The sequence below is a fragment of the Semicossyphus pulcher genome, unplaced genomic scaffold, assembly GCF_022749685.1.
Source record: "Semicossyphus pulcher isolate SPU_LCO1_2020_fin unplaced genomic scaffold, fSemPul1.0.p SCAF_18, whole genome shotgun sequence".
In the NCBI taxonomy this organism is placed as follows: Eukaryota; Metazoa; Chordata; class Actinopteri; order Labriformes; family Labridae; genus Semicossyphus; species Semicossyphus pulcher.
In genome coordinates this window covers 20,342,179-20,360,609 of record NW_027211691.1, presented here as the reverse complement: position 1 = coordinate 20,360,609, position 18,431 = coordinate 20,342,179, and the positions used below count along the sequence as shown (strand labels likewise).

At 39.5% G+C, this 18,431-nt stretch overlaps 2 protein-coding genes across 2 annotated transcripts; one reads left to right on the top strand and one right to left on the bottom strand.

Moving 5' to 3' along the window:
* Positions 1-1,608: 1,608 nt before the first annotated feature.
* ralaa (v-ral simian leukemia viral oncogene homolog Aa (ras related)) lies at positions 1,609-10,604 on the bottom strand. Its single transcript, XM_069667087.1, has 5 exons — positions 10,461-10,604; positions 7,406-7,615; positions 7,062-7,270; positions 6,668-6,842; positions 1,609-5,127 (listed from the first exon to the last, which is right to left on the bottom strand). The coding sequence occupies exons 2-5, from the start codon at positions 7,517-7,519 to the stop codon at positions 5,005-5,007; spliced, it is 621 nt and encodes a 206-aa protein (XP_069523188.1). The 5' UTR covers positions 7,520-7,615; positions 10,461-10,604; the 3' UTR covers positions 1,609-5,004.
* A 269-nt stretch (positions 10,605-10,873) lies between these two features.
* med1l (mediator complex subunit 1-like) lies at positions 10,874-17,325 on the top strand. The gene is made up of 17 exons (XM_069667927.1): positions 10,874-10,929; positions 11,102-11,193; positions 12,140-12,215; positions 12,306-12,360; positions 13,101-13,227; positions 13,304-13,332; positions 13,443-13,514; positions 13,588-13,662; positions 14,419-14,495; positions 14,568-14,630; positions 14,726-14,837; positions 14,943-15,067; positions 15,173-15,285; positions 15,385-15,571; positions 15,689-15,784; positions 16,756-16,858; positions 16,980-17,325. Exons 2-17 carry the CDS (start codon positions 11,104-11,106, stop codon positions 17,323-17,325), a joined length of 1,746 nt encoding a protein of 581 aa, XP_069524028.1. The 5' UTR covers positions 10,874-10,929; positions 11,102-11,103.
* Positions 17,326-18,431: the final 1,106 nt, after the last annotated feature.

The following is an 18,431-nucleotide window of genomic DNA, read 5'->3' as shown; positions in this document are numbered from 1 at the left end:
TCATATTATAGAAATGCCGTTGTACACCTTTAACACTATGTGGTTACATTCAGCCATCTGTCTTTCTCTTTCAGTTTTTGTTTCTAAAGACTTGATTCAAATATGATTAACAGTAACTTCACACTGTCATAAAAACATAAAGAATGTCTGTATCAAAGCTGTTTGCTTGTTGCCAATTATATGTAATTATATGTGATTTAAAATTCAAAGGTCAAAGCTCTGAATGTTTTATGGCTCAAGTTCCAGAGTTAAAAGCGGCATGCAAGGTCCAACTGCAATATTCATGTTTGTTTAATGGTAAATCAATACTATCCCTTTGCCCTTCTTTACATTAGCAAAACTAAGCATTAGGAAGTGCAAGAATCAGAATGATTGTGTAATCCCTAAGCGCCAAGCTGTCTGTGCTTGCACGTGTAATTTACTGCAAGAACAATTGCAGTGCAGTCATACAGTATTTTGCTTTATAACTGCCGGCCAACACATTAAGTCACTAAAATATATGCTATCAGAGTATTCACCGCACACTCACAGTGTAAATATGGCATGAAATTCCTTAAATGTTTCTCTATCTGATCATCAGAAGTCACTACAAAAGATATTGGAACAGCTGATGTCACAATGACGCAGTTTCATGTTTCTACGGTGTTAAAGATAACAAGAATTCAGCAAGCTCAGGGACATATGAGCACGTCTCACAGTCTGAGGCAAGCAGTTTCAACACTTACATGCTGGGCTGGATATATTTAGCAGATATCTGTAATTCAATTCCTCCCAGTAAGAAAAGACCATTTCTGTTACCTACATTATTATCCTTCCATTCCAGAGATCTACAATCAAATTGTTACAAAGTATAAATTAAATATCAGATATCCATAATGAAATACTGTTCCCATTTAACCGCCGATAGAAATCCACAATACATATACAACTGCATTGTTTCAAGTCATAATTCTAACTAACAAGATGTCTGAGATTGATTTTTGTAAGTCTTGATGAAAAATATGGACGTTTGTACATGTGTATTTTGGATTTTCAAAATTCCATTATGGATATCTGGAATGTTTTTTTTTTAAATTTTGGATACCTGATAGTTAAATTATGACAAGTAAAAACTGGATTGTAGATATCTGAAATGGGAGTTTCTTCTAGTGAGAATTCTATCCAGACTGTCAAAAAAATTTAATTACAGATATCCAAAATTGGAAGCCGTGAACATGTGATGCCCTTTGTTATTGGAAGAGTGACGACGTGTATATCTGAAATGTTCCTTTTGACCAGAAGGAATTTAATTACAGTTATCTGGTATATGTATCCGGTTTAGCTATTCAGTGTAAAAAAAAAGCTACTTTAAATTCTTTAGAAAAGATACATGTAATTTTACTAATATGAAAGTTGTGCCACTAAGAGTGATACTGTGAGTATAGTTAATTACCACTCTGACTAGGAATTCTATTACGGATATCCAAAATGTAATTACAGATAGCAGTGGGGTTGGTGTAAATGTAAAAATGGCTTCCCATGAGACACTGCTTGCTCAGTACAAAACTACAATTCAACACATACATATTCCCACAAAGAATAACCGAAAACATTTAGAAAATGTTATTAGTAATATCCACTTTATTTGCCATTTCCAAGTAACTCACAAAAAATGAATTGAAATGTAAGCTTCGCCTCTTGCATTCACAAACAGATAGGCTACATTAGTGGTTATGTTCAACATAAGTAAACATGAAGGATTTAACATTGAATTGATGGCATACATACAACCATCCAATCAAAAGACATTTATATATCTACTTTTTAATCCGAGGGTATTTATATAAAAAGGCAAAACAAGTTATTTGAATACCCAGTAGGACAGTTCGCTCATAGCTTTCACACAAATATCTGTTTTAGTGTCACCTCTTAAATCCCGCTGAAAATATATGGGCCATCAGGTCTAGTAAACTATACATGAAGACGAAGAAAAGAAGAATTATGAGTATTGTTTGCTCCAGAAAAAGCATCAAAACAAGAATTAGACTGTGTTAAGCTGATGTTAGAGAAAGCAAGCACTACGGTGGTCACTGTCAGTATAGTAGCTTCTGCAGTCCTCAACAATGAGTACATATAGCAGTAAATGTTATGGACACGAGCAAAAGACAGACTGTTATTCTTACTCTATGTGTCAGTTTCTGCACCTGTCACTTTAACTTCCAGGGGTGTTTCGAACATGGTGTGGTGTACTGGAGGTTAGCCCTTAAAAAATATCAACTTAAACTACGTTCAAAGCATTCAGTTGCCATGGCGTCCTATAAATTCGGGTAAGAGTTTGTCTCGTCAATACGCTCTCTACTGTGTGCTTTTCAGTCGACAAGAAATGCCTCGGACATTCTTTTGCATTATTGTCTGTTTAAGATAAAGACAATGAACTATGTGACAAACCACAAACTGTATAAAAGAAGTGGAAGAAGCCTCTGGTTTCAACAGTAAAGCCTTCTTTTTGCATTATCTCTAATGGCAAGCAGGGGGAGACTCCACTTGTTAAAATAAGTCTAATTCAATAGAACCAGATGGGAAATTGACTCTACTTTTCAGTTGATTTATTACCTTATTTAACCTTTTATAGATAAGTTTATGTCTTAGTTGCTAGTTTCAAGTCTTCTTCAACATAGCAACATAGCTTGTTTATTATATAGTTAATAATGGTTACATTAAAAGAGGGTATGCTTTCAGGTGTGGCTGCCTGATTGAGTCACTGCTATTGGAAACCTGTCTACCGGGATAGAGCGGTAACAATGTACGTCGATCCTGTCGTCCAAATATGGTCACTTCCTGTTAAAAAGCAAGATGGTGACGGCCAAGGTGCCAAACTCGAAGCTTTAAAAGCGAATGGGTGACATTACAATATGTCTGTCCACTTCTTTTACACAGTCTTTGTGAATATTATGGCCTGTAATCAAAGCCATTATTTAGTGTTCATGTTTTAACTCAGGGAATCAATGATTCAGATCAGTGTTTCATATTTTGAACTGTAAAACAGATCCCAAGTTTTGAATGATGTTGGGTTTAAATGCTTCTACTCCACTCAGTCTTATTCAAAGTGGATTTGACACTGTTCTGAAGTGTTTCATATCTCTTCCTCTTTGCAATTACAACAATAACTTTTGCATAGAATCCAGTGTTGGGCATCCTGTTGGTTGAGGAAATCCTTTAAGTGACTTAAACTGGGTCAGAGTGGAACTTGGCAACAGCCTCTTGAAGGGAGTCACAATTTCAAAATAATAAATTAAGTTATTTTAAATAAGTTAGAGATCTTGAAGCTAAAAAGTAAAGAGTGGCTCGGTCATTAAGAAAAAGTCAGAGGGAGGGGCTGATGTCACAGTGTGTTTTGGTCTTTAGTGTTCTCATTTTGCCAATTTTTTAACACTGCTTCAATCTTTACTTGTCTGTAAAACTTTTAAAACATGAGCGACGTGAAATTAACTTATCATGTACGTAAGTGTGATGTTACAATTTTATAACACCAGGAAGCCTTACAGGAAATGAAAAAAAGTATACAAAGCAGTAGTCAACCATCTCCAAACTCTGCACATCATTGGCAGCCTAAGATTACAGGCAAACAGGATGGGAATTGGGGGAGGGTGGGGGATTATTCACATTCACAATGGACAGAGAGGCAACAGTGATGCGCTGTACATGAAACAGTAAATCCCTCGTAAACTTTGCGTTTATCTCTCAGGCCTTTCTGAAAGAAATGTTTTAACTTCAACCTTTGCCGCCATCAGTTTTACAAAGATAGTTTGTACACCAACACTGCAGTGCTTTTTTTTGATGCTCACTTTAGCAAGTTGTCATTCACTTCCAGTAATAAGTGGGCACTTGTTTGTGCTAGCTAGCATTTTTCTTTGGTGATGGAGAGCAACTTTTTTGGAAAGGTATCACCTCACTTCAATCAAGTCTGCATTCGTTTGTTTTGTGTCTCTTTGAATTCATCAATCACGAATCAAATTTTAGTAAACAAAAAAGGGTGGATAAAAGGTTTAAAAATCAGAGCCAGAAAAAAGTAAAATTGGCAAATTAAATCTTTACATGACTGGAAGCTTTCCATGTTTTAACTGTAGGATTAACGACACCATGTAAAAGATGTAGTGTTGAGGAATCACCTTTTATCAGAGCACCAGGGATTCCTTAATCGCAAAAACTAAAAGGCAATGAAAGCCATTAGCCAAGTGAGGTAAAACTTATGAAATGTTAGAACTGAAGAAAGATGAAGTGTTGTAAAATCCCTCACTAATTTAAGGGTAATGATCAATGCTTGTGCATTTGAGAAGACTCGATGAAAGTGAATCGTAGGGGAACGGAAAGACGTTGGTGCGCTTATCTTAGAGAAGTGAAAGAAAAATGCCACAGATAGAAATAAATGTTAATAATCATTCGCTGTTGTAAACTTGAGATCAAAAACAACAAATAGGAATGGCATCAAATTTAGATCTTTCAATTAAAATGCTTCATAGACTCACCAGTGTAGTGTACATTTCCTCAGTGGCACTTGATGAATTCTGGGTTGACACTGAGTCTGTTAGCGTTCATTTCCTACCCACAATCCAGTTCCCCATTTAAACCTTGGCTCTGATACGTTCATGTTCTCTTTTCCTTTGAAATGCACAGTTGTCTGAATATATTATACACATCAAACTTTACAATGAAAGGTTTTTTTTTTAACATTTCAGGGCTTAGCATCGTCAAGCTTCGGCCTAAATAAACACCATCCATGTATTACACTCTGTAATGTGGTCAGAGTAAGAGAAAGAGAGAGAGTACATAAATTATTTGGAGTGTCAGCACATAAAAAGTTAGAGCTATAAATGGTGTATGGAGTGCCACCTTACTACTCCCGACACACGGTCAGATGCCCTGTTAGCCAGAGACAGAGTCATGGTCAGGTTATCGGCACAAAATAAATGCAAAAGTCTGAGAAATGTATATGTACACAAGCAGCTGCCCTGCTCTCTTTTACCACTATAAAATACAGCATCTCTCTCGAATCCTCTTGGCCAAACTTTTGCTTTTCTTCTTCCCGTTCTTCTCTTTGCTGTCCTCCATTTTCCTCGCCCGGATCTCTCTCATCAGGTCAAAGAAAACCTGTTAAAAAAAACACCAAAAAGTTGGGTTGATGTTACTTTGCTCCATGTCAACATGAACTTGAGTGACGTTCAGATCACATGTCGACGGATATATCGGTCAGCTGATGTTGGCATGTCACAGAAATATGTATTGGTTCATGTGTTGTCTGATATGTGACGATATGAAACCTTGTTTTACAGAACATATAATGCAGATGCTTGGAGTGACTTAAAAATGATGTCATCATGTAGTTCGTCCAACAGAGCATGCTCCAACTCCATTATTTAAGATACTCACATATAGCAGAGCGTTAAAGCTAAGCTAACTGTGGTTGACACTATGTGGGATGACAATGTATTATTATCCCTTATTACACAGCAGTGTTAAATACTTGATTCTGATTGGCTAATTACTGCATTCCAAGGTCTGCCATTTCTCGATAACAGACCGTTGCTATGAAGAACAGACCGTTGCTAGGGATGTGGCTCTAACCACACAACTAACTGTAATCATATCAATCCACCAAAAGAAATCTGGCAAAAAGTGTAGGCTACAGTAGAGAGATCTACAAAACTGAAGACGGCGCATGAAGTAAACATTAAACAGAACCCAGTAGGTGTTACGGCGGTGCTTAAAGACGGTGAATGGAAGAGACGACGTCAATAGACTCTGACAGTGACGAGACAGAAAACCTCAGTCAGGTGCTGCACTGATACTTCACCATCAGTGGACATGTTTCCATTTAATGTGAGTAATAACAGCTCAGTTAGCTTATTTTAAGAAGGCTACAGAGTTAACCGTTGCTATGGACGCAGCTCTCACTGTGTAACACACTATTTTTAAACGGAAAACAGAAATATAATCATTTTTAGATTTATAAAATCATTTCCAAATCAATATTTGTTGTCAATTAAGTTTTTCCACCCTAAAATCTGTCCCATTCCAAAATGGGTCAGAATGAGATTTTTTTTTTTTCATATCTGTCTCAGAACTCTTTTCTTTGATAGCAGGGTGAACAGCACGGATTTTTTTCAATTCTGATTTTGGCCACTTTCATACGAGGTCCTAAATTGGCTTAATGTCATGTCTCTTAGTCAATACGACCCGAGAGTGTTCTTGAGAGGTGCTGACAGATGTGATTGAAAGAGGCTCTATGACATTTGGAAATTTTGGATGATATCTGCTCCTGTAAAACCATTCAGGTCACGATCCCACCACTCCTGGCTCCGACTCAGCATACACACAAACGCACACCTCCGTACAGAAGAGGCAGCTCCACAAAAAGCCATCTTCAAAAATAGGTATCGTTCTCCTCATCCCCGCTGTCATCTGCACACGATTTTGCTGGCTTCCACTACACATGAACTTATAAATGGAACGCGCCTCCATGTTTTTGTGATGAATTTGAAATTGCTCATTTGTTCAAGCAGGAATCTGACATTTTAAAAAAAATGGGAAAAGCCAAATTGAAAAAAGTCCAAATTGGTCACGAAGGCTTGCAGTGTGACTGTATCCTTATCTAGCCAAGGCATGTCAACCTTCAGCTAGTCAAACATACCTTGTCAACATTGGCACGGGTTTTGGCAGATGTCTCCACATAGCACACGCCCCACTGCTCGGCACGTGCCTTCGCATCGTCCGCGCTGACCTGCCGTCGGTCGTCCAAGTCTGACTTGTTGCCGACCAAGAGAAAGGGCACGTTCTCGTCCTCCTTCACTCGCAGAATCTGCTCTCTGCAAAACAGGAAATGTCCATCAGCCATGAATTATGCAAACAAACACACTACTACTGCTTGCTTAGGTAGCTTTAAGCGTAATGATGTAAAATAATAGAAAACACAGTTGCCTTTGAGGATGTTTCAAATGGTCTACACAGCATACATCTATGTAGGAAAATAACCTAATGGTTGCTGTCATTAACTCCTAATGAGTCTCATTGAAACGCTCCCAGACCTGAAGTCTACTGTTGCTGCAAATGATTCCTGTTCTGTGATGGAAAATACACAGAGAAAACCCTCGCCACTGCGGAAGTAGTTATCTCGGATGGCTGCATAGTCTTCTTGTCCAGCTGTGTCGAGGATGTCGATCTGTACCTCCTCTCCATCCAGCACCACTTTCTTCCTGTAACTGTCTGCTTTGGTGGGCTCGTAGTCTTCCACAAACTACACAGAAAAACAGAAGACTGTTTATGTTTACAACTTGGCTCAAGCAGGTCATTCATCACCCCCTAAAAGAGGAGCGTTCTTACTCTCAACAACTTATTGGTTTTACTTGACTTCTGTGTTGTAGTTTCTCACCTCATCATACATGAACTGGAGCGTGAGGGCGGATTTCCCCACTCCGCCACTGCCCACCATGATCACTTTGTGAAGGGCTAGAGAGTTCTGCCCTTTTGGCTTAGCAGCTGCCATGGCTCGGTGTAGTTGGAGACACTAGTGTAGAAGGGGAGAAAGTCGAGGTGGAGCTGCAGGTGGAGGGAAGGATTGTGAAATGAAGACCGTAAAGTCCTGGGGAGAATAAAAAAAAGAAAAGAGATGAGAAATCCTATTTCATCATCATTTCCAAGTCTCCAGATTCCATTTGTGCAGTTAGATTGCAAAGCCATCATTGTGTCTCATGGCAATATAATAAAACCAGGAGAAACTGCCTTCAGACTACAAATGCAGTGCACAGAAGATTATTTTTGTACCTGGTTAAGATTGCAGCAATATATAAAGCGGAAATGAATCATTGGCAATAAACTGATGCACTGCAAACTGCTGTATAATCAGTATTTTTATTACCACTCCTCCATGCAGCTACAAGTCTGCAGATAGATTAAATGTAAGATCGACTACAAAAAAGTCATATAAATACATGTAATCACTAGAAAATGTAAAAGTGTTTCCCTGTAAAATACATAGCTGTCTATAGGCAAGAATCTGGCAATATAACCAGTAACACTATATGGGGGTTGTGATTCAATACACTTAGATAAATTGCGATATTGTTAGCAAGGCAATATATTGCTGCCTTCATGACTCTGCCTGTTTTATAGGCTTGGTGTTTATGCTAGCAATATGTGCTTACGTCATCCGGTCTCTGTTTACGTCCTTATTTGGGGTGGAAGTGTCAAATAGCAGAAGATATACTGAAACACTGCCATCTAGTGGTTGGGAGTTTAAACACAACACTAAAAAATTGATACAAACGTTTGGAGAATCAATACAGTATGACAAAACATAATGCTACTCAGTGTATCGATAAACTTACACCCCTAATATGCTACGCAGAAAATATGAAGGTTATCTTAAAAACATTATACTGTACTTCTATATTTTAAATATATTTTTAGAGATCTGCCTGAAGATTAAAACTTAAGACAGCAGTCTGCTGGAAAAGTGTGTTCACACACAATTTTGCAGATCATCATAGGGCTAAATCAGTGGCTACCTTGAACATGCAATTCTTTTTTACAGCCAGCTTTCACACGGCTGTATGTGTCAGAAGAACACCACAAATGGCCTACATTTACAACCAATGGGAAAATACCGCCTCTGGCATCCTTTGAGGAAAACAAACAAGCTTAATGACATATGCAAAAGCCAACCTAACTTGTGTAAACCATGTCAAACAAATAGTAGTCAAATTCCACTGTCACGAGACAAACCTGCAGAAGTCATTCAGCAAAGAAATATATCCTGTTTTTGAAGCATTTGGCAGTATTTTACAAACTTTGACAGGAATGGATAAAATCTGACATGTGCTAAAGCCATTTAGAGGTCATTTTCCCACACCAGACTTTCAAAAGAGACTATGGAAATACCATGAAGTCCTCAAGTGTGTGTTAATGCTGTTTCCTATGGCAGGCAGACCTCTGGGGATCAGGGAAAAAGATGGGAATGCAGCCAATAGGTCTTTATACAAATGAATAAAAAAAGGCGTCTCTGCACTAAAAGTCAATTTATTACTGAAGGGAATGTCTTTACTTAACCATTTAGACACCCATGGTAAGGACATGATTCTGTTGAGGTTTATTAACTTTAGGAGACATTATGTTTTCCATATAACATTTTAAGTTTAGGTATGAAAGTTTAAGATAAGATAAGATAGACTTTATTGATCGCCCCATTGGGGGAAATTCACTTGTTACAACAGCTCAAAGTAAGGGACAGGGTAAAACAAGCGAAGCCTAGATTTAAAAATAAAATTTAATATAATAAAATACAATAATAATAATTGTATGTATTAATATAATAATATATTAATAATAAATATATACGCCATGTACAACTTTCACTTATTATGAATAGTTAAATTTGTGTCCATTGCTAATGTGTAATGTGAAATATTGCAGAATAAATAATAATTGTACATGAGGAGTAATTGCACAGACATAATTGCACGTTATGGATGACGTAATAAAAATGCTGAAATATATGTAGCAAAGTTTGATATAATAATTTATTACAGTAGATATGCTAAAATAGTAGATGATAGTAAGATATAAATATGTGTGAATATAATTTGTGTAGTTATAAATGATGAATAACAAATACCTGCCATGTAGTGACTGATGGATAAGTTACAGAAAAGTATTATCAGATAGTGATGCTGATATTAAATAGTCTGACTGCAGATGGGTCTGACTAAGCCCTTGAGAAACGTTTTTAATGTTCAACAAAGTTGCTTTCAAGAGTCAGGAATAGTCTCAAGTAAAGGACATAGATATACAATGACAATAACACGTATTTAGGGTTTAAACGATGACCTCAGAATGAGGTGGAACTGTAATTAGGTGTGTCATCATACCCGCTGAACAGGTGTAACGGTGGATCAAGAAACTTGCTGCTTACTAACGTTAACAACACTTGCACGTCAAGAATACTAATTATGGGCTACAGTGACATTTACAGCTTACTATTACAACTAAAGACGACTTAAATCACAAGTAATAACGCACAACACTCTAATAGTCATGTTAACTTATTAGCAAGTTAGCTGGCTATGTGTCACCTGCAGGTAAACTAGCTAGCAGGTTGATAACAGTGGGCGACGAAGCTAACAAGCTTACTAACCCACCAGGCATGTTGACGTCACCTGACCGTTAATTAACGTCGGACGAAGTTCGACATGAAAGCAGCGCGTAAAAGACACATTTTAAACATCGGTTACATTGCAACAGATGCTCGGTCGATCCTTTCAAACTCAGCAGCTTCCTTGCTAGCAGAGCTGGGGTGGACAGTCACAAACAGGCAAAAAGGCTAGCAAGCGATAACAAGCAGCTAATCACAACTAAAATGATGCGACGTAAAAAAGAGAGCAACCGTGACCTTTAACAACTACTGCATTTATGTAAATAACATTACCTACCGCTTAATTAAACTGTGTTCACCCTGGCACGACGTTTGACGAAGGTTGAATTATGGTGGCAAAATAAAAGGACTCAGCTAGCTGCTTGTTAGCTCATGGCTAGCTCCCTGGCTAACTCCACAGACTGGTAGCTGTTAGCAGCAGACTGACTGCACGTCTTGTGGGCTTGGCTCTGTCTGACAACGCCCGCCCGCTTGGGAGAACCAGACAACCCTCTGTTTTCCTTTTTTTTTTTTACACTAATTTCTCACTAATAAGAAGTTTCAATTACAGTTATGAAAAATAACATAACTTCTGCGTTACTGTGGTTGTTTGCTTCGTGGTTTAACATACAATACAGATTGATTGGAGTGAATTTAACATGCATGATAATTGATTAATTAGCTAATCCGCATAAATGTTAGCATGCTTGCACAGGAGAAGACCCTTTGACAAGTCAGAAAGACTGTAATACACGTTCAAGAGCCAGGTAATTCTGGATTAAATATGTCTTAAAATAAACGACTGATTGCTTAAAGGCAGACACACAAGTAACTGCTTGATTTGTAACTTTAAAAAACACAGTTTAAAATTGAAACAGTGTCAGAACAATCTCAGTTGCGTGGATACTGATGCGATTTTATTCCTTTTTTGTGTTTTAGGTATGAAAGCAAAGTCCATTATCTCCAACCTGCACTTGAAATTTGCAGAGAAGACTTGGAATGAGACTTTTCAGCTTGTCCGAAGATGCATGGTAGGACAAATCCCATGAATGCTATCAATGATTATCTGCTTTGCATGTTACTTTTCATACCACTGTGCAAATCATTAGGATCACACACAATTTCCATTGGTAGGGCTATTTGAAAGTAGTTCTATGTTAAGCTTGCTTGTATAAAAGTTATTAGACTTGTTACTGGACGGCTTCTCTAATATGATGATGTGCTACGAATCAGGAACTGGTGTGGTGATGCACTGATAATGAGATCATCATCCGGGAACACATGGGTCTTTGTTGCTGGATGAGCAGGCCCTGCATTGACTGTCACTTGGATGCACTTCAACCACATGGCATAGTGTGTGGGAAGCCTTTTAAGTTGTTTTTAGGTTGCCTTGTGGCTTTGGCACTATCTTGTTTGACAAGATTATCACTATCTTTCAGCTTCCATCATGCATTATTTACCCTCATGGACCTTTTTTTATTTCCCATTCCTTTGAAGATGCTACACTTGCACATCCAAACATGCAATGCCTCAGTGTTTATTCAACACTGCTATACTAACTTGTATGCAGAGGCTATGAGAGGGTGTGTTCGCTTTCTTTAGATTTGTCATGGGTGGAGCAGTGGGGCAGATAATACTTTGGATTAAAACAAAGTGGAGCTTGGCAGTGGTCAGTCTCTGGAGTCTAGTAAAGATTACTTGGTGGTCTGAAATTATGTGTGGTCCAAAGGGATAAAGCAGCTGGGGCGAGTCGTACAGTTTCCTGCCAGCACTGATGCAGAAGAGGATTTTTGTAGGACTTTATAAAGACATCCAAATGTGTAAAGCATCCAAATGACAACACCTCTCTCTGCAGGGTGTCATGCAGTTTGTGTTTTGCGGGATGGGCCGGGATGACCAAAGACTGTTTAAACAAGGGTGACACTGTCACACAACCGCTCCATTGTTGCCTTTTTTCTGCCCTTTGTCCCCCAATAGGACAAACCCAGAGATGAATCTAAACCCTGTGAGCCGCTCGTCAGATCCCTGGAAAGGCTCCAGGAAGTGTTAAATGGTAAACAAACAGTATTCCAATTATTCCTTATCTGATTTGTAGTGCATGCATTTTACTTTTCATGCGAGAGTCTGTCTCTTTATGTTTCAGTGTCCTCTATGAACACCATGAAGTGTCGTCTGGAAACGATTGCCAAACAACAACGGTAAAAAGTTGACTTCCATTTCAAATCAATCAATCAATCAAATTTTATTTGTATAGCGCCAAATCATAACCAGGGTTATCTCGAGACACTTTACAGAAAGAGCAGGTCTAGACCGACTCTTTGTTAAGTTATTTAAAGAGAGGCCCAACATGAATCCACCATGAGTAGCACTTAGCAATTCGGCACATTGGCAGAAAAACTTCCTTTTAACAGGCAGAAACCTCGAGCAGAACCAGACTCATGTTGAACAGCCATCTGCCTCGACTGGATGGGCCGAAAATGGGATAGAAGGAGATGCAGGATAGAGACAGGCAAAGAGAGCAACAACAACATATGTTCTTGTTACCACAACAACATATGTCCTTGTTACATGAACAACAACAGACACATACTTATGGGTACAATGCCAATAATAGTGGTAGACTAGGGTGAAGATTGGCTAAATAAATAAATTAGCGAGAGAAGCAGAGTAATGATAAAGGCTGAGGTAATCGTAATTGTAACAGTTGAAGTCAACAGGATATTAGCATTAGCAGCAACAATAATGATAGCAGCAACAATAATGATACTATGGGGAAGGCTGATGTTAGTAGTTGTGCAGTCGAGCAGGTCCACAGCAGCAGGTGGTCTGCAGCAACGATCCCCAGGAACCTTCAAGACAAGGGAGCACAAGAGCTCCCGGGAAGATTTGCGGTTTACTTTTGCGACTTATATATTTTACTTTCCTTTTTCATCTGTAGAATGGGTTTCCACATTACTCAGGCCACCTGCTACCTGACAGCTGATCTGTTCTACCTGGAGGTGGTGTTGCTGCCATGTGGCGGGGTGGAGGAGGTAAAAGTTGCCCCACATGGAGGATCCCCTGTTGTAAGTTGCCCAACATGCCCTTCAGACATTACTCCTCTTTTATTCAGCATGATAATAAAATGAGTTTGTCTTGCAGCCCAGTGAGTCCCTTCTGCAGCTGCTGAGGTGAGCATTAGTGCAACAGTAACATTAAAGGTTGGCATTTGGTTCCATCCTTTTATAAAATGCTGATCGCAGTGCTGTAAAAATTATAGATGCTGTTTTCTTCGGAACAGGTTGCAAAATTTTGCAGAGTTCTCCATGAAGTTGGCCGCCCTCTACACGCAGTACAACATGCCAGGAGACAAGTACATGCTTCTTAAAATACAATTAATCTTTCAACAGTTTTGGGCTTCTATTCATGTCTTTGTTTTGTTTCAGTGAGGTGAAATTGAAATTGTTTGCCACTCTACAATGTCTGGGGAAAGACTTGCAGCAAATATCAGATTTCCCGAGGTGAGTGACCTAAAAACAAGAACGCCTGTGAGACTTGTTCTACAGTTAAGAGCTGCAAAGGTTTTTTATTTTTTTTATTTTTTCTAGGTATAAATTCCAAATCTGTGCTAACTCCCGTTTCCAAAATATGTTTTAAATGAAATATTAAAGATTTTGAGTCATGCTCAGTCTGTAGGGACTTGGCTTGGGAACTGGAGGGTGGCACATTCTGGTAAAGACCAAGCATAGAGTAGGGGCTGGTAGCTGGAGAGGTGCCAGTTCCTTTCCTGGGCACTGTCGAATCCACAACTGCTTGGGGCGCATGTCCATGTGCAGCCGCTTCACTCTGACATCTCTCCATTAATACATGTTGATAGGGTCCTGTTTGTTTATTTTTCTTCTTCTGCTGCTTCTTCTTCTGCTTCTACTGGTGCTTCTTTTTCTGCTTCTTCCTCTGCTTCTGGTGCCTCTTCTTCTTCTGCTGCTGCTACTTCTTCTTCTTCTGCCGCGTCTTCTTCTGCTTCTACTGGTGCCTCTTCTTCTTCGTCTTCTTTTTCTGCTGCCGCGTCTTCTTCTTCTGCTTCTGGTGCTTCTTCTTTTTCGTCGTCTTCTTCTGTGCTGCTTCTTCTTCGGCTGCTAATTCTGCGAAGTTGTTATTGCCAATTTAGATATTGTATTAACTGATCCAGAGAACAGTCATCAGATAAATCAATAATGAAAATCAACGTTTGTTGCAGCTTTAAATAAAACTGAACTAAACAGTTTTTCTGATCTCAGGGTGACAAAGGACTCTGACACTACGGTAGACACAATTAACAACGGCAGGATTGGGTGTCTGATAGCTGGAAAAGAAGGTAAATCACAAAAGATACAAAAGTTCAGCATAAATTATTATTCTGCTATAAATATTTAATCTTTGGTTCTAGATTGCCCTCTGATTATCCAATTCTATATTAACCCGAAGGATGCAATGAATACGTCAGATTCACGTAAGCTGTTAACAATAAAATACTTCCTGATGGATCTGCTTCTATATGCATGTAAAGTGTTAAAATGCTTTCTTTCCTTTGTTTCTAAATATCAGACACAGAGAGAGCTGTGCATGCAGCCCAGGTCACTGTAGGAGTCAGTGATGTGACTCGCAAGCTTCTGACGGCGTCTGTGATTCTGCAGCCTGCACAGCTGGACCCCCGGGGGTAACATGTTACTGTTTAATCTGTCACTCAGTAGGACGCTGTTCATTTTACACCCCACGGAGAATGTGAATGCCTGTGGTGTTTTTAAATGATGTCCTGTGGCAGTTTTCCTGTGTTCCTGCCGCTGAGCGAGGCGTCGTATGAGGAGCTGCCGGCCTGCTTTCTGCTCAAACTGCAGCCAGAGATGCCAATGATGGCGTTGTTTGTGAAGCAGCTAAGCCAAATTACAGGTCGGGCAAGTTTTGTACCATAAATATCGTTTGAAATTGTTTTTTCCTTTCTTTTCAACCATGAAGTAAAGCTTCCACTTTTTCTCCCTGTGTGATATTCCTCAGATGTGGCCATACCAGATGTTGACCTGCAGTGGGCACCATTACCCAAGCTTCTCATGAGACGTGCAATCGGCCACCAGGGGACATTAGAAGAGCAGGATGCTATTTTTACAGTGGTATGCATGTTTTCTATTCAGATCAACACGTCCTAAAAGGTAGTTCAGTTAATTTTTAGCATTTTCTGATGACGTAAAATGAATCTGCTCTTTTCCTAGGCACTTCCTGGTGAAGTGACGCACAGTTATGTCCTCCCTGGAGCTGCGTGGGAGGAACCAGCCCAGAGAGCGGCTTTAGTGGACAGTGTTCCCTTCACCCACCCCGCCCACGTCCCCGTGCTGCTGGAGCTGCTCAGACATCAGTGTGCCATTAACACCCTGCTGAGGAGCTGTTTCAGTTCTCAATGTGACAAAACCGGTGGGATGATTGTAAACATCACAAAATCAAACAAAAGAAACAGAATTGTTGTGGATGTAAAACAGGAAGTTATGTGATTAATTTATTGATGGATTCTGCCATCAGGCTCAGCATGTGACCTGCACTTCGAAGTCCTTCCTGAATCTGAGAGCAGCTTTTCTGTGACCTTCCAGCGACCTGACACCGACTCCCTCGCTGTTTGTGAGCATTTGCGACAGTTTTTATTTTCTGAGGTTGAAGTTTCTTTATTATACAAGTTCTAAGGAACATCTGAAAGAAATAATCTGTCTCACTTCGTAGCCTGCTTAGCCACTAAGGCCGAACTGAAATGAGACAGTCTGGTCTACGGGGGATTTCCTGTTAGCATCACCAGCTGTTCCCGCCCTTGCCCTTGCTTCACCAAACGCAAACCCCTGTCGCCTAGCAACAGGTAGCTAACAGGCTAACTAGCTATCATAATTAACGTCATGTAACTTAACCTTTTATTTTAAAGAGAATTTGTTTCAAGGCCCGTTTCGTTATTTTTAACATTTGTATCGTTGATTCTCGATTGAGTTGAAACCAAAAACTTTTACATTTAAAGTGCATTCCCCGGCTGCTTAAGAGTCCGCCATCTCGTTTGAATTGGCGTGCAGTGAATCTCTGGATATGTTGCACCGTGAAGGATGCATCCACCGCATCCTGGGATAGAGAGGATGCATTTGTCGGCCGCATCTAAAGGAGCCTCCGAAATGGGACAGCCTGCGACCCGCCGCTGTGACTTAGCAGAATGGCCTTTACACCCAATTTACACCTTGTTTTAAAATGTAATCTGTATCCTGATTACAAATGATCTAATCTTTCCTTTGCATTTACACCTAAGTTTGTTATGCATTCTGGCGTTTCTCATTGAGATCTGATCTTGGTTCTTCAGCAGAATGATCATGTAGGTGCGGATGCCAGCACGTTGTGACGATTATTTTTTACACCTTCATAAGTTCCAAAAACACTGCGAGACAAACTACACCAGTCAGATCTGATCAGGATCCGACATTTACATGTTGGATTTACATGCGTCTTTTCTTACCCACATTTCCAGACAAAGGGTCTTGTATATCTGATTCTGATTTGTATCATTTGAAGATGGTGTACAATTATCATGCAGAATTATGACTTTTTGTTTTTCTCAACAGTGCTGGTTAACGTAGCTGATTCTCATCACATTACGTGCACTTTGTTTGGAGTTGGAATAGCAGAACCCTCTACAGATGAATATCTTTCCTCTGTGTTGACGAGGTATGGCTTTTTATCAACCCTTCTGTCTTTACCATTTGATGCAGATCATTTCTGATTGGATATAAGAAAAAAAGAAAAACCATGCCTACTCTTCCTGATCATTTGTCACACTGTCTCTCAGGTGTATGTCCATCCCTGTCACCTTGAGGGCTTTATACAGCAAGCTAGAGGAGATCACCTCTGCCCCAATTTCTCCTCGCCGCTCGGCCACCACAGAGGCTGAAAATGACCACTTGCCTCCCTCGAGCGCCGCTGTGACCGACACCACGTTCTCCCATAGTGCTTCTGTGCCAGAGGACGGCTTCAGCGTTTCGGGATCAGCCTGCTACGCCGTGTCTGTATCCAAATCTGAGCTCCTTCCTGAAATAAACACAAGTCCTGCTGTCACCCCTTACACATTCACTCCTCCTGTGGGCGTGTTTTCACACTGGGTGACCAGCAACGGCCAAGTATCAGACATGCTCTGAAGCTGTACATGTGATAAGCCTTTAAAATGTTGTTTTTGAGTAGAATAAATGTTTTGGTAAAGCATTAGTAGGTCAGAAAAAAGTGTTCTTACTTTGCATTCCAGCGTTGCAGAGATTGCCGGTTGTAAAGCTTTGAGGTTTGGCGTTTGACCTCGCTCAGACGGCCAAGAGCAGGTTTGATTGGTACCATGTGAGCCAATCAAACGCTGCACGAGCGCATGATGCATTCTTGTAAGAGTAAAACAGATAAACACACTACACATTGAAGTAAGAAGTAGCTCTCCTGGATGCATGAAAAACATGAAGGGTGGGGCTTGATGTTGTGTTAACATGAAAATTGTACATTTGTGTTATAACTTTTGGTACACTTGGTAATGTTTAATGTTTTAAGCCATTTTTTTGTGCAATAATGAAGTGGCAATTGGTGTGAAAGTGGAATACAAAATCCCAATATATAGGATGCTTTTTGTCAGTTATGTCTTTGATTAAATGATGAGTAATTTGGTTAAAAAAATAAAAAAATGCATTGACATTTGCATCATTTTATTTTAAGAGTAAAGAAATCAAACAATGTTTACTTTTAGGAGGCTGAAAATGTGACTTTTACCTTAAATTACTCTAAACAAATATCAACTTAGTTGATTAATCTGTAAGACAATCAATTAATCATTGCAGCTCTCCTAAAGAAAACTTGACATTTTGTAAATAGCAGATTTCATTTAAAACCAATACACGTAGCCTAAGTCAGTAAAGACCAAAAATACTGTGCTCTCCTCATAGATCCAAAGTCTGCATGCATTTAGAAAAGAATTTCCACATGTATCTAGAATATTAAGTCACCTGTCAGCAGCAGACAACTGCTTTTAGTCCAGTGCCTTCACTTGTAGGTATCCGATGACCTGTACGGCTGCTATTCATGGAAACGTTCCGACACGTGTGGTTAAACCATTCTCTGCTTTCAGCGTGAGGCCTCTATCCTCGAATATTTCAGAGATTATGTGTCCTCAACTCTGATTGGCTGAGTGTCAGTCTGTAAAAGTCACACCTGTGATGACATACTTGGGTATAGATTAAGTATATACGTTTATTTAGGTTTCGTTGTCCCC

Coding starts and splice junctions, on each gene's coding strand:
- med1l (XM_069667927.1), top strand. CDS start 11,104: ATGAAAGCAAAGTCCATTATCTCCAACCTGCACTTGAAATTTGCAGAG. Junction 15,572..15,688: donor GAGCTGTTTCAGTTCTCAAT/GTGACAAAACCG, acceptor TTCTGCCATCAG/GCTCAGCATGTGACCTGCAC. Junction 16,859..16,979: donor CTTTCCTCTGTGTTGACGAG/GTATGGCTTTTT, acceptor ACTGTCTCTCAG/GTGTATGTCCATCCCTGTCA.
- ralaa (XM_069667087.1), bottom strand. CDS start 7,519: ATGGCAGCTGCTAAGCCAAAAGGGCAGAACTCTCTAGCCCTTCACAAA. Junction 6,843..7,061: donor GCAGCAACAGTAGACTTCAG/GTCTGGGAGCGT, acceptor CCTGTTTTGCAG/AGAGCAGATTCTGCGAGTGA. Junction 5,128..6,667: donor CCCGTGCCAATGTTGACAAG/GTATGTTTGACT, acceptor TTTTTTTAACAG/GTTTTCTTTGACCTGATGAG.